The sequence below is a fragment of the Somniosus microcephalus genome, chromosome 19 (assembly GCF_052327205.1).
Source record: "Somniosus microcephalus isolate GS21.2 chromosome 19, FLI_Smic_1.0, whole genome shotgun sequence".
NCBI classification, from domain to species: Eukaryota; Metazoa; Chordata; class Chondrichthyes; order Squaliformes; family Somniosidae; genus Somniosus; species Somniosus microcephalus.
The window spans coordinates 36,973,968-36,988,708 of record NC_141005.1 but is presented as its reverse complement, the minus strand read 5'-3'; the positions used below and the strand labels follow the sequence as shown (position 1 = coordinate 36,988,708).

Below are 14,741 nucleotides of genomic sequence, written 5' to 3'. Positions count from 1 at the left end.
TATTTTTGGACCCGATTTCTTGAAAAAAAAATTTTGGCAGAAATTTGAATAATTGTTTAAATTAGTTTTTTTAAGTTATTAATAGTTAATTTAATGGAATGTTTTTTTAACTTTCATTTAAAGTTTAAGTAGTGTTTTGGGCGCCCGTACTTTTCATGAGTTTGACAGGTCTTATGTCTAACTCATGAATGGACTTTTGTAAACTCCCATTGGTTGCCCAGTGCTCACGTGATCCCAGCCGGCTCATCGTACTAAGTACGCCACTGGATCACGCACGCACAGCGCGCCGGGAGCTGAACCGGGCCACAGACCGGAAATCCAAGCAGACCAGTCTTCAAATGTCAGTGCGATATGTAAGTGTAGGTCGGGGGCTTGCACCCGCGGGAAGCCCCCGACCCGAATTTCTGGGCCAATGTAAAAAAGTAAATTTCAGATGTCTGATGGATCGGAAGGGTCCATCAGCCATTACCTGAAATTGACAAGGTGGATGTCCGCTCTCCCGATCCAGCACGGCTAAAGGCTACAGAAGTAAAAAAAAAGGTAAGTGAATACTTTTTTAAACTTATTACTCACCTTGCATACTTACCACTCCACACTTGCACCTATCACTCACCTCTACACCTTACTTCCAGGTGCCTCCGACTGCCGCAGACCTCCTCCACATCTCCTCCGACCCGGCGGGGTTCTCCGAGGTCGGGAAGCCTTCACCTATGAAGGTAAAATGGCACTAATCCCTTTTTCTGCCTGTTAACTACCTGTTAACAGGCAGTTAAAAGGATTAAAAGCCTTTCCCACCTCCAGGAGACGGGACCCGAAGCTGCACATCTTCCCGCCTCCTGGCAAAAGGGCACGGAGGCGGGATGGGGGCGGGTTTGCCACCCGCCCCCAATTTCTCCGATTTTACGTGCTGTCCCGCCTCCATGCCCGCCTCCTTGAGGCTTGGAAAATCGAGCCCTATGTGTCAAAATAATTATTGGTCACAGTACTTACATGTAGACCCTATTCCTTTTCAGAAAAAGAATTCAAGCTTGACTTTGCACTTTGTTTTTCCTTAGTATTGTTAAGCTAAGTTGTGTCAGTCAGGAAGCACCGGGACAAGAGGAATTGAAACCTCTCAATCCCCGGTTAGATTTTTAAGGCTTCAAGGGATATGGGGATAGGGCGGGAAAGTGGAGTTGAGGTGGAAGATCAGCAATGATCTTATTGAATGGCTCGAGGAGCCGTATGAATTACTCCTGCTCCTAATTCTTATGTTCTTTGCGTGACTGAAAATGCCGGTTATGGTTTTCTTTTTGTTCCCTAATGTTGAACGTTAAAAGAGCAAAGAGAAGGAAGGGAAGCTTCACGTACGCTGCCTCACTTATTTTGTAGCTTTGATTAATACGAGTGCTTTTTAAATGTAACAAACTCATTTTTTTTCTGTATCACAGGCCTTTTATTAAGATTTGACATCTACAAGGTAGATTTTTATGTAAGCATAAGGGGCATTGTTAGAAATCTTAACACATTGAGGAAGAGCTGTACATCTGTGTAAATTCTGAAATATACCCAGTGTATGCCTGCACGAAAAGGTACTGCATCTCCTGTATTAATTATGACAGAATTCTGGGATGGCATTTGCCATGAGCCACAGGACAGGTTTTACTTCTAATTAGTGATGACATTTTTGCCGCACAATTACGCATTCTATATTTGTTTGTCAACCTTTGCTTACCTCTGGGATCCAGGGTCAGTATCCTTCTTCCAATTAAGGTCCACGAGGCCCGCAGAGAAAGATCTTCTTCCAAGCAGAGGGATCTTGTGTGAAATGGGTTTCAGTTGTTTGGGCAGCAGCCAAGTGATGAGCGGATTTCCTGACCAGGCCTGGTGATGTGGGCAGGTGTTGCCTCTGAAGCTCCGTTGAAGCCTAAGGCATCAGTGGGCACGAGGGGTTGAAGTGAACATGTGCAGACAAAATGTTGCGTAACGTTTGTCTGGCTGGAGCTAATTGGCATTTGTTCGTGAGGCTCTGAGATTTCCGAAGCTTTCGGACGGTTTGGTGCTCGCTGTCCTATCAGATGGAGGGCAGGTTGAAAGCCATTCGACAGTTTCTGCAGTAATGAGGAGGCCTGCGCTGGACATCTCCCTGGAAAACGGTTTGTTACAGGATTTTTTCCGTAAGGATGTGAGGCAGGTGTGATGGTCATTTTACAGAAGTGTGCGAATCTTTTTCAGCCCGTTCCAACACCTGATCTTCTCTGGGTTAGTTTACAGGCCCTGTTACACAACGGGAGTGCAGCTGACTGCCGTGAATCTGCCATCGGGTTAATGCCACCTCTTACAGTAAAGTAAATGAAGGGAGTCAGTCCTGCATGTTTGCTCTCTGGGTCTCCATTATTATACAGAAGAGCCCAGTGTCCCTTCAGGGGGGCTCCTAATGCAGACTGTAAAAAGAGAAAGCACACAGGGGTCGGTCTCTCAAAACATGAATCAAAAACCCAGTGAATATAAAAGTAGCTTATAAGTAAGTTTATGCAGTGCTTCCATAAGGGATGATTAAGTGCAGTTTACAGTGCAATCAATTATCCTGTTCCAGGGCTGTGAAATGAGCATTAACACCATACATTAAGTGTGTGTGGATAACCAATGGTATTCATTGTTTTGATTTCTACCTCGGTTATCAGTAACCTCTCAAGTAAGAGTTCAACTAATGTTTATTTTATTTCTGAATGAAGTGAGCTGAAGGCAGTGTATTTATTACAAGAATTCATTTCTTTCACTAGGCTGTACTGACCATGGGTTCAACAGCAAAGCCTTGCGGCAGCTTGCCAAGTTACAGATTATCACATGGGTGCACGAGTCACACCATCAGATATACTAACCATAAAAATCCACATGAAAGTGTGGCTTGCTCATCAGATTCTGCGGTGACTGCTCGGTAAATTAGACAAGAGTTTCATGTTGAAACCCATAAAGTCAGTGAGCATGTCTTATGTGAATGTTGTCTCAGAGTGGCAGTTGGAAATCTGGGGACGGCAGTCCAGCTCTCTGTCACACTAAGATCACAAAGATGCTCCGTACTCCTGAGCTTCAGCTTGCTTTCATAGCTTTTGTATCTTGGTGTTGTGGATGGTAATAGCTTAGCATGTTCCAAGTGGTTGCAACTGTCCCCTGTCTCCCCAACCTTCAGTGTGAGATGGCACAAACCCTTTCATAAAACAGTATTCCTCAGAGCTCCTATGTTGTCCCAGCCAGTAAATCCATCTTCCGGTGTGGCGTCACTGAACTCTACGGACAAGCATGATGCCTGGTGTTATAAATCTCATCATCATAAAGAAACTACTCATGAAATAACACTGGACGGCCAGCTGGTGGCGCCGTCCAAGGAGTATAAATACTCGGGCATGGGCCCAGCTTGCCCAGGGACATTTTGTAAGACAGGAACTAGCGAAGTACTAGACCTCCATGTTCTGAAACAAGTTGATTAAAGCCTTGCTTTATACTCAAACCAAGTGCGTAGTGAGTTTTATTACGTCACCTGGTCTGTGCTGAATTGGCTGATCTCAATCCACGTGTGATGTGCTTTTGGGCTAGTGAGGACACCCCCCCGCCCCCCGCACCCACTGAAAAATGTCCGTGTGTGGATGTTAGGTGAGCGCTCTTTATTATTTCCTCTCTCACACTATGCACCTTTCTCTGAGCGAGTAGGCAGGAGATCAACCCGCAGCTTTCCACCAATATTGCTCTCTGACCAGTCACTATTTCCCCTCCTCCCATTTGAGGGAGTGCTTGGTCTCTGCTTGCGCGGGAAATTGCAGCATCACACTCGTTGTGCGACACGTTGGTGGATTAATTAGATCTGTCGCCAAGTCATCTATTCCTCAGACATCTTTCATTTTACTGGGTTTTCTGCTGTCTGAGGAGCTATGTCCTGATGCAATACTGTTTCAAAAATCCACATCTAATTGTAAAACTGCAGTCTCTATCATCCAAATTCCTGATGATACAACCAATTTAAATAATTGCTTGTTATATTACTCCTTAGTAAATCCTTGGGTGTCAGTTATAAATAGCTGTAGGAGGCCACAAGTGGACATTTTGGGGACTTCTTGAGGGGGCGGGGGCAGGAAAGCTGTCAGACTTTTTGATGTGGTAAACACTTGTCTTTACTGTGCTAGGTCCGGTGTCTGTACAATACTCTGACAGAAATCAGGTTGCCAATGAGTTAGTTGCACTCATGTAAGTAACTGAAGAGGAAAATGTTGGAAATTGCATGGGAACTATACTATTAATACATTTGTGATTTGTCCATTAGTGTGTCAGGGAGATGTTTAATGGACAGCTTTTAACATTTGAAATGATAAGCAGGCATACGCCTTGTGTGAGAGGCTGTAATCTGTGGCTATCCTCATCCTGCTTGGAACAGTTCCTGAATGTTGTGAAGTTCAGTTAAGTCCTTGCCAGTCCCTACAGATAATAATTGTGTGCTTCATTGATTTGTGTGTTCTACACAGTTCATTATTTTGGCATACGAAAACAAAGCTTAAATTTTTAAAATCTTACTCTGGGATACAATCAATAAAATGGTAGTCTGTGGGTAACATTAACCTTTATGGATAGTGCGGGAGTTAACCCTTGGCTGCCACCCTGACCGCTCCTGTTGTTGAACTGTGGTCTGACTCCTGCAAAGTTGCTTTTGAATTTAATTTTTGTTTATTTTTAATATTATTGAACCACCGTTGGTAAATGTGTACCTCAAGCTCAGAATGTCATTGATTGCATAAAGCCAACAGGCAGCCATACGTACCAACAGATCACTTAATGCTGCACAAGACTCCCTTTTGCTCTGATCTCGACCCTTTTGCCAACATACATTTAACAGGCTGCAGTCTTTCTACTTGGTTCAATGTTGCCAGAGATCTAACCTTCTGTGCTTACTTGATTTAAGGTGTTGGCTCTATGTAACATAGTGATGTTTCTCTGAAATGTGAGGTTTGTATGCTGTGGCTCAGGATTTACCAGATGTGCTGATGCTTAATTAAATTAGCCTTAAAAACCTTGATGAATATAAAGGGGAAAAAAACTGCCAATGCTGGAAATCTGAAATGAAAACTAAAAATGCTAGAAAGACACAGCAGGTTCGTCAGCATCTGTGGAAAGACAGGTTAGCGTTCTGGGTATAACCCCTTTGTCAGAACAGTTGATGAAAGGTTATACCTGAACTGTTAATCTGTCTTTTCTCGTTCACAGATGTCGACGGACCTGCTGTGTGTTTGCACTATTTCCTGACTTTGTTTCGGCATTATGAGACCAATGTCCAAAGAATCTCCTTTTAATCTGGGCATCTGTAATTTGGGTCAGAAGATGAGATTTTTGTTTTTGTTTAAGATGCTTATTTTGTGTTAAAGTTTGAATTGGCCATCACACCTTAGAGAACCATAGCAGACAGGTAGAAATAAGCAACCTGAATTGGAACCAGACCTTTACTGAAGGAGCAGTATTGACACGTACAGAACCACTATTAGATTGCCCCTCCAGGTGATCGATCAGAACCCCAGGTTACACAGCTCACCTGTACTCGTTTTTCATTTAGTTACTGCAGAGCACGGACTGCCCGCAAGTGCTTGTAAGTAATCTTTCCGAGATGCCCATTGACCCTATTTAAGAAGAATTGTTCCAATTTTTTTCTTTGTGCATTTTTTTCTGTTCTGTTAACAGATGAATTCAGAGTAATTTTCATGGATTTTTCTTCTGTGTGGAGGCGATTAATCCAGCTCAGTCGGGACGTGAAAAAATGCGAGTGGGTTAGGCTGTGCGTGTGGGGAGGGGGGAATCCACAGCATTGCAAAAATGCACAGGGTCCTTAGTGCCGTTAATTTGTTTCTTCCCTACATTAACTTAATGGGGATCCAATGGTTTGGGTTGGTGTTAACGTGGTCGGCTGGATTTCTGGTTCTAGCTGTTCCTGTTCTGATCGGGTGGTTTTGGGTAGCAGTATGCTGTCGTTACTCCTATTTGTTTGAAAGTGCAAGTCCTGGGTCTGCACCTAATGGGTCTGTCGCTGCTGATCTAATGTAAATCATCATAATGATGGAAGATATAAATCTTTAGTAATTGTTCTTTTTCCAGGTGGTAGCACTTAGTAAAAGAAGCAAGGAGGCTGAGGCTGCCTTTCTTAATGTTTACAAGCAATTAATAGAAGCACCAGGTAAGAAGACATTTAGATATTGATCCATCTGTAATAATAGCTCTTCTCACATAGCAGAATGTCTGTGCGAAGCAATTTTTATGCATTATTCAGTGTTCAACTCGGAATGTTAAACTCTCAACATTGAAGCATATTGTTCTGTGTATCCTGTTCAGTGCAATTTGCTGTTGTGTTTTTTTTAATGCATTACAGCTTGATATTCATTTATTATTATGATGTGTGCGTATAGAGGAGCTGTGGTTTATAAAAACATAAGATGTGAGGTAGCATGTAATGGAGCCCAAAGAGTGAGTGGCCCTTCATCGCCAGCCTCACAGGTTAGTTTATGTCTGATAAATCACCAGCAACAAATCAGTTTATTCCAAACTTGAGCAGTGTTTGAGGAGAGAAATACAAAATCGTGTTGAATATAAAATGGTGATTGAGTTCTCGGCCACAAGTAACTTGGGGTCATGCGATGAAACAGAAATGGCTTTGACTTGCTCTGTGTATGGTATCGTTTAGCATTTACACTGGAATTCCAGGATTTATTCAGCAAGAAAACTCATTTAATGCTCTTTTTAATCAACGTTGCAAGGTGTTAATACCCTTCGATGAAGCTCCTCGCACATCAAGGACATGAAGCACGTTAGCGACTGCAGCTGGTACTAAAATAATCCTCCCACAAGCAAGCTAAATCCGTCCATGTTGAATAATGTGGGGGAGGAGCGGGAATCATCGAGGAACGAGTTCAAGGCCCTCACACTGTGTGACATCACGAGAACTGGATGTTACTTCACAGTTTTGCAACGCACTCTCGGGCAGTAATTACTCTCTAAGGCCACACAGAGGCAGCTGCTTGACATGTCATACTGCTCCTGTGTTTTCAACGCACCTCCATTCATTGTTGTCATTTTGAAAGGTCTGACTTTTTTTTTGACTAAGGCTGAAATCAAAACAACTTCTGATAGAATGCAAGGAGGGTTCTTAATTTAGCAAATATATGATCACTGTGTCTGTGCATCTGAAATTAAAGTATTAAGCCATGAATCCTTTTAAAATTGTTCATAAAGGTGGGAGTAAAGTCAAAAGACGAGTGAAATGTGCAAATACCATAATTAATGTCAGAATTGTGGAGAGGTTATAAGTGAACTGCCGGCAGTAAATTACTGCGTGTGTTCGTGACTGCTGATTTCTCCATTATAAACATGCTATGAATCATTCACTTTATACCTGTTCCTATGCCTGTCATTTATATTTGCAAGCCCTCCAGCATTAGCTGATATCAGAACTGAACGCTGTCCCTTTGAGGTCCTGCACAAGGTTTTTTTAAAAGGATTTTTCAAGTTGACGGGTGTTTGCTGAAGGCACTCAAGCTATAAATGACCCATCAACATGGAGGATTAAGACCCTACGGAAACTTTGTGCTGTAATTTGAAACTATAGGAAGGGACATGCAAAAGCAGCAGTGTGAACTCTACAAGCAGTAATAATGAGATGAATGAATGTTGTATATTATCTGTCGCGCATTAGCTGTTACACCAGAAATAACATTTTCAGTGGATCTGCAGCTGTGCCCCCCCCCCCAGGAACTCCTTTCTCCTAAAATAATCATCCGTAGATATAAGGATTTCTGTTCAAAGTGTAGAAGTACAAAATCATTCTCCAGTCGTGATGCAGGCAAAACATTTTCATTCCAAACGATCTCCCCAATTGATATTCCATCCCACAAGCAGACTGTGAAATTCTTGCAGTTCAGGGTGTGCCTCTGCTGCCCAATATCTAACCCAAGGGTATAAGAATAGAACCTCCTTGTGAACGGAACTGGATATTCGTGTCTTGAGCACTTGGTAAGATGAGGCCAAATACGAATTGTTCCGCTACTTTTATTTCACAGCAAGTAAGCATACAAAGCAACAGTTATGATCAGCCACACTGAATTCAGTCAGTACAACATATCCTTGCATAATATAATAAATACACTATGCTTCCCCACATCAATGGCTCGAACAAAATAACTCCTCACTACCTTCCTGCACACTCAGCTCCTGTCTCTGAGTGAAAGCCCACCCTAGCAGATTCTGTTTTTAAAAATCAGTTTTTGTTTTTATACCTTTTTCATCTCCCTCTGTCCACAACCTGAGGGAGGGTCTAAGCCCAACAACCCCTGCTGAGCACTCCGGACTAGGGACTTCCCAACAAAATGGGTGTGAGTTGTTTATTAATTACCAAGACAGGCTAACTAATTGCTTAATTCCTTTGGTTTTCAGGGAAACAACTTCAATGCCTGCCTATTCACATTTAAACTACCTTTTGCTTGTGGTGCTTTTTATGTGAATACATTTTGTTTTTAAAACTCCAATATTTAAATCCCTCGGTCAAAAAAGGGTCAAAAATTCCAAAACGTGACAAAATAACATTTTCTTACTGTTGGTGATTAAATTTACAGCAGAACACATGGGTAATAATTAAAGCTTAGCATTTCGTGTCTAGTTTGACCAGTTTATATTAATCCCATAAAATGGAAATTTAACACAGCTGCAGTCATTTACAGCTATGACTAGATCTACATATTGGACACTTCATTACTGAGGTGAAGGATCACTTAGTTCTGTTGAGGTACATTCTGTGCAGTGCTCACCGTAATCACGTTGATGCTATTTCCACGATACGGCAGTATCTTGTTTCCAGTGGTCCTTCTTTATTTTAGGTCAATTTCATCTATTAGAAATCCAGCAGTAGAGGATTTCTGTATAACGAGGTAATTTGCAAGACAGCTTCATTAGAAAATTATTGCAGTAAAATTGTGTGTTGTAGAAGAGAATGACTGGGTTGTATTTAATTACAGAAATTCATCTGGGGAGCATTTTTTTTATTTTTGTGTAAGTAAATGCTGCCTTATTAAATATGTACATACAGGGATCTGAAACGGTTCTTTCTCCACTCCCTCTTTTTCACTCTTTCTCTCTCGTCTCCCTCTATTTCTTTCCTTCTCTTTCTCTGCCCCCTCCCTCGCTCTTCCCCTCCTCATTTCTCTCTTTTTCTCGCCTCTTTCTCTCTCACTCTCTCTCTTGCTCATTTTTTTCTCTTTATTTCTCCATTCTCCTCTCATTCTTCCTTGTCTCTTTCTTTTTTCTTTCTATCTTTGTCTTCCTATCTCTCTTTTTCTCTCCCCTCTCCTCTCACTCTTCCCTGCCATCCATCTTGCGTGCTTTCTCTTTTTCTCTCTCTCTCTTTCATTTCCTCTGAATCTGTCGCATCTTCCTCTTGCATTCTCTCTATCTTTTGCTGTTTTCTTTCTGTCATTTGTTTCTCGCTTTTGTTTCTTTCTTTTCTTGCTCTCCTCTCACTCTCTTATTCTCTGTTTTATCAATAGCATTGAGGCCAGTGCTGTTTTGAACTTTCCTCCCATATGGAAATCAGTGGTCCAATGTGGTCATGTTCTTTCCCAGAATCTCAAGACTGGAACTCCCAACCTTCCATGGTTTTTCCTTCTCCCTACAATCTTCAGGCTCTTAGGATTCAAGCCCCTTCTACCAAACCACCTCTTCGCCAACTCTGTATAAAGGCCCATGTACTTGCAACTTGGAAAGAACGACATACAGAGTTGGGCTGGGGGCTATCGGGAACAAATCTGGGATTTGAAGCAAGGGGAGGGGCAATATTGGGCATTGGAAGAGGAAAAGGTTCCGCATTTCCACCCCACCCTCCCCAGTTAGCTGTGCCTCTGTTTCCAATCTTGGTGTTTTCTTTTTGTGAAAGGCCTTGACCCTTCTCTTAGGTTTGTCAACCAAAATCAAAAAAAATAAAATTGAAGGGACGTCTCGGGAAATTACAGCTCAGAATTTTCAAGTTAACTCCTTGTATTGTGGGAAATCAAGTACAACCAGAAGGACTAAACAAGCTATAAGTTCTCATGAATTCCAGCAGTATAATTAATGTGTACTTTGAAATTGCACTTGTAGGTGACTTGACCTTCATTATCGGGTAGAGTTGCTGTGTTATTAAGTGACCTGCATTGAGCTTTTACGATATAATTTTTTTGAAACGTAATTAGAATATCAAATCGTTGTCGCTTCCAGCAGGTTTCCTGTCCAAAGACTGGTCATTGCAACTCCATTCATCCGCTGGTTGGTTTTGTGCTTGACTGCAGCATTTGTAGTTTTGCAAGTTTGCTTGTTCCTGTGTAAGCATACAGTGCCATATTTCTAGCACAAGGACTCCTTAAATACCTTTGTTTGGTCTATTAGTGAGAGTTATTGCTATGAATGGAGAAATTATTTAATGCAAAGTTCCACAGTTACAGGAAACTCTCGTTTAAACGGCACCTAAATATCCAGAATTCTCTATTAACTGGCAAAATTCATACTCTGAAAGCAACACCTCAATAACCGGCAATGTTGCCGAGTCCAAGTCCGAGTCTCCCACGGTGGCCGAGTTAGTCAGTGGGGGTAGTTCTCCAAACTGCCACTACTCGGCTTCTTGGCGCTGTCGGAAGTCCAATTACTGAATACTGCATATTTCTTGATTTTTTTATTTTTGTTTGTTAAAAATAGCCTCGGTAGATAACCCTCTCCGTCATCCGGAATTTTTAATCAACCGATACCAAAGAGTTTCCTGCATTTTCCTTCTCTTCCCTCCACTCCTCCCCATCCTGATGTTCCCAGTTTTTAATCAAAGGTCACACTTTTCCAGAATACAAGCCAAACTGCCTTGCTGTAACAAATTATTGTTTAAATGAAGCCAACATACCTTTATTTGCCAAGCTTTGAACTTTGTGCAGCATGTTCTGGCTGTCGGACAATATTTCGGGATGAAGTTTTAGGCTATCCTTCCACTTCTATAGGTACAAACGTTGTGGTTGTGAGGCAAAGGCACGTGGTTTAACAGCACAGCACAGCACTGTCGGGTGTATTCTGCCGGTGAGGTCAAACTCTGATCTTACCTGGTAAACTTTTTCTTTTATTATTTGTTCGTCAACACAGAAGGGTAGAGGCAACTGGATGGGGCTTTTGTCAGCTGTGCATGTAAGCAAAGAGGATTAAGTTCTCCTTCTTGTCTGGTGGAAGAGGTGCAATTAATCCATTCCTGCTTAGTCATAGAAAAGGCATCCAGGAGTCCAAACCTCACAGATACACTGCACAAGTTAAATAACCAAAGCACATGGCAATTTTCAGTACTAAAGACAATATATTTATTGATGTGGATCTTCAATGACCCCTAGATATAATATCGGCTGAAAATTCAGTAGCCTTAGCGCCTCATTTGAGGCGCTAGAGGGCCTTGCGCCGGAGTTATGGCCAGTAGTGAAATTCCCTGGGGCCCTAAGTCGGCGTTGCTCCGGTAGCGCTGCGCCGGCACCGATGACATCATCGGTGTGCGCAGCGTCCCGGTTGCCGTGGTAACCCGCCCGAACTCCGAAATTGAGTTGCGGCCGCCTCGCCCGTGGCAGCCGCAACCAGCGTTTTGTCAGAGGTGCCTTACTGCAGTTAGCGCCGGCGCATTAAAGGCCCCGCGGCGGCCGGCCGCTTTCCCGCCGGCCGCCTGCCCGCAGCTCCCTCCCCGGACTTCTCTTCCCCCCCCCCCCCCCCCCCCCCGGAACAGATGCAAGCCCGGCACTTGTCCGAGGTGCCGGGCTCATTTTTAAGCAGATTTGCGCGGGCCGCGGCCGGGTGCAGGCAGCTCCTCCTTAACGGAAGGAGGAGGCCTGCACTTCCCCAGCCTGCTGCACCGCATTGGGTGCCGCAGCGCCGGAATTCCAGCGCGAAACGGCAGTTAGCGCCCTTTTCCAGGCGCTAAGACCCTTCAGTAGCGCCGGCAGCCGTTTGGGCGCGGCGCCACTGAATTTTTGGCGCGCGCAGGGGACTTAGCGCCGGCACTAAGTTCCGGCGCTAAAGCCCTGGCTAAGCCAAAACCCAATTTCTAGGCCAATATATCTTGGATTATGGACAGTTGATATGCTAACCTAATTGTATTGTTCTAATGTCCTAAATCTTGCCAACAAAACTCAGGTGGTTCATCACTTCAGCTTGTTATTGGTCAGTTAGATGTCTGAAGCACACAAAAAACCCATCAGTATGCTCGAGAGTCTCCGAACCAGGCTATTGACATTCTGTTTGCCTCATATGGAATGCACACACGCCCTCCCTAAGGACAGACCACTTAATCTAATCCCTGAGAGTTGGCAAGAACATGGGTTTATGAACCCCCAATTGTGTACCAGCATATTCTTGGTTTAATATGATAAACCCACGCTGCTTGCTGCCACAGAGCTCTGATGAGCTTCCTGCTACTTGTCCAGCCAGGACCACCCTATCCATTAGGGAAGTGGCTTGTAGTTACCTGGAGCTGAGTGGGAAAGCTTCCAGTCCCCAGTGACGGGCTGTCCTCCATTCCCCCAGGTCCCATCAATGAGCCAGCTCAATCACTAACGGCACCAAGGACTACAGCAGACCTGCTTGACTCTGGTAACATGTTACCAGGCCTGCCATAGAGGATCGGCTCGATCAGAGCCCCGTATTACCAGTCTTGTCATCTTAGTTTCTTTTGGGGTTAGATTGATTCTAAGGGGGTGAAATTAGTCTTCACTGGTAGCAAAAGCGGACGATAACGAATTGGCAGCCCGTATTACACTGCGGCCGAGGTCAATGGGGAAATAAAATCGGGCGCAATGTAAAATGGGCTGCCGATTCCTTATCGCCCATTTTCGCTACCACGGAAGATTAATTTCACACCTTTTTGTCATGTCGGAAGAATCACAAGTTTGAGTTCCAGCTTTCAACACATTGATGTTTCTTGTTCTTTCTAATATGCTAATGAATCTCTCGTGTTAAGTCGGAGGATACACTATTTTAAGAAAGGGAGCATTATATTGTGTAAGATTCTGGTGCTAATGTGTGTGTAACCTGCCATGTCCCTTTCAGGCCACAAGGTCTAATTGCTGTCCCTTCCTGAGGTCGGTTAAACATTGTTTGTTCTTTGGCAGGTCCTCGGGTCATTTAGAGCTCAGAACAAACCAGCACAATTTAAAAAAAAAAAAATAAAAAAAATAATATGATGCCTGAGATCAATTGGAAACCGCTCTCCGTTCATCTGTTAATTGGACAGGAGTGGGTTTTTACGTGTCACAAAGTTCACACATGTAACAAGTGATCTGTGAAGTGTGACAAGATGATTCTTTAAGTTTCATATGGATGTTATTTAGTTGCTCATGGTGACTGAATAAGTCAAATTCTGTTTTTATTACATGGTATAATGAGATTTTTATCTGTGTGTTACGGACTAAATTCCAAGACTGTTCATTTTTCTCTGAAGACTATAACAGTGACCTTGATGATCATTCATAAATATATGGCCTTGATTTAAATATTTTCTCTTTTTATCCCAAACATTTTTAAAGCTGAGGATACACAGCAAGACGGTATGCTAGATGTGCTAGGGTTATAATTAGGTACTTGGTCGTCGTCGTACGTGTCTTCACACTGTTCCCTTTGGGGAACTGTATGAAGTGGTGGAAGGATTTCTGGCCCGTTAACACTCCTTCCGTGACTGTAACCATCTTCATACCAGCCATTAGGGTGGTTAGTCCTATGGCGGGAGGGTTTTACGGGCTCCCACAACCCATACGAGGGGGGGGGGCCACCCACACCCACGGACGCAAGTATCCCGCTGGATGTCAACCCAGAATTTAGAGCCAGAGCTCCGACTCCACTTGCCGGGACTGTCTGCAGCGGGGTTCGAAACCCTACGCCTTCTGGCCCAGCGGCGGGGATGCTACCGCTACGCCAAAGGCCCACTCCAGGTACTTGGTGTTTAGCAGTACAGTGTTGGATGCAGGAAGGAGGGGTGGGGGTGGTGTCAGGGTTTAGCAACATTGGAGGACAATCCTGGGCTTTGGTAGCACTGGGGTTTAGTCCTGGGATTTGGACGCACTGGGGATGGGGAATCTGGAGTTTGGCAGAAAGGTGGGGGTGAAATGTGGTGCATGTCTCACTGGTGGATTCCTCCGATCTGTTGGGAGGGGCAAGAGTCTGACAGTGCTGGGGGATGTCCTGGGTCTGGCAGTACTGGTGTATATAATTTAAATGTTTTTTTGAAGGTTTGTTCATGGCTCATTACTGGACAGCTTGAGGTAGAGAGGAGTATTGACTTAGGACAAAGGGATATGACATTATGTGACTGATATCACGGTGCTGAGTTGCAGACTATCAGGGGCTAACGTTGGACTAAGAATTTTAAAAGGTACAGATCTTATTTACCAAGCTTACTTCTTTAAGGGTGGAGACAGATATTTATTATGAATTTTCCCATCACTCTGCATGGTCTCCCGATAGGGTCCCTGTAAAGAGGCCAGGCATGTAGTCCATTCCCAAGCTTGTGCCTGTGTAACATCCATTGGATGTGCCTGGTTGACTCTCTGCAATTTTCTTCCCCTTCCCATGTGAAAGCACCTGGCCTTTTAACAATGCCTCGCTGGAGAGGTAATGTGGTGGCTCGTGTCGCTGCACCTTGCCACTGGGGCTCCAGCACCACATCTCCGTATCCTACCACCAGGGCTCCAGCACTGCATCCCCGC

At 43.8% G+C, this 14,741-nt stretch overlaps 1 protein-coding gene across 2 annotated transcripts in view; it reads left to right on the top strand.

Moving 5' to 3' along the window:
* The window catches only part of cux2b (cut-like homeobox 2b), a 328,835-nt gene that overhangs the window by 196,581 nt on the left and 117,513 nt on the right, over positions 1-14,741 (top strand). For both annotated transcript variants that reach the window (XM_085961568.1, XM_085961567.1), the window contains exon 4: positions 6,109-6,187. In XM_085961568.1, the coding sequence (XP_085817694.1) occupies positions 6,109-6,187 (79 nt within the window). The remainder of the gene's footprint in view (positions 1-6,108; positions 6,188-14,741) is intronic.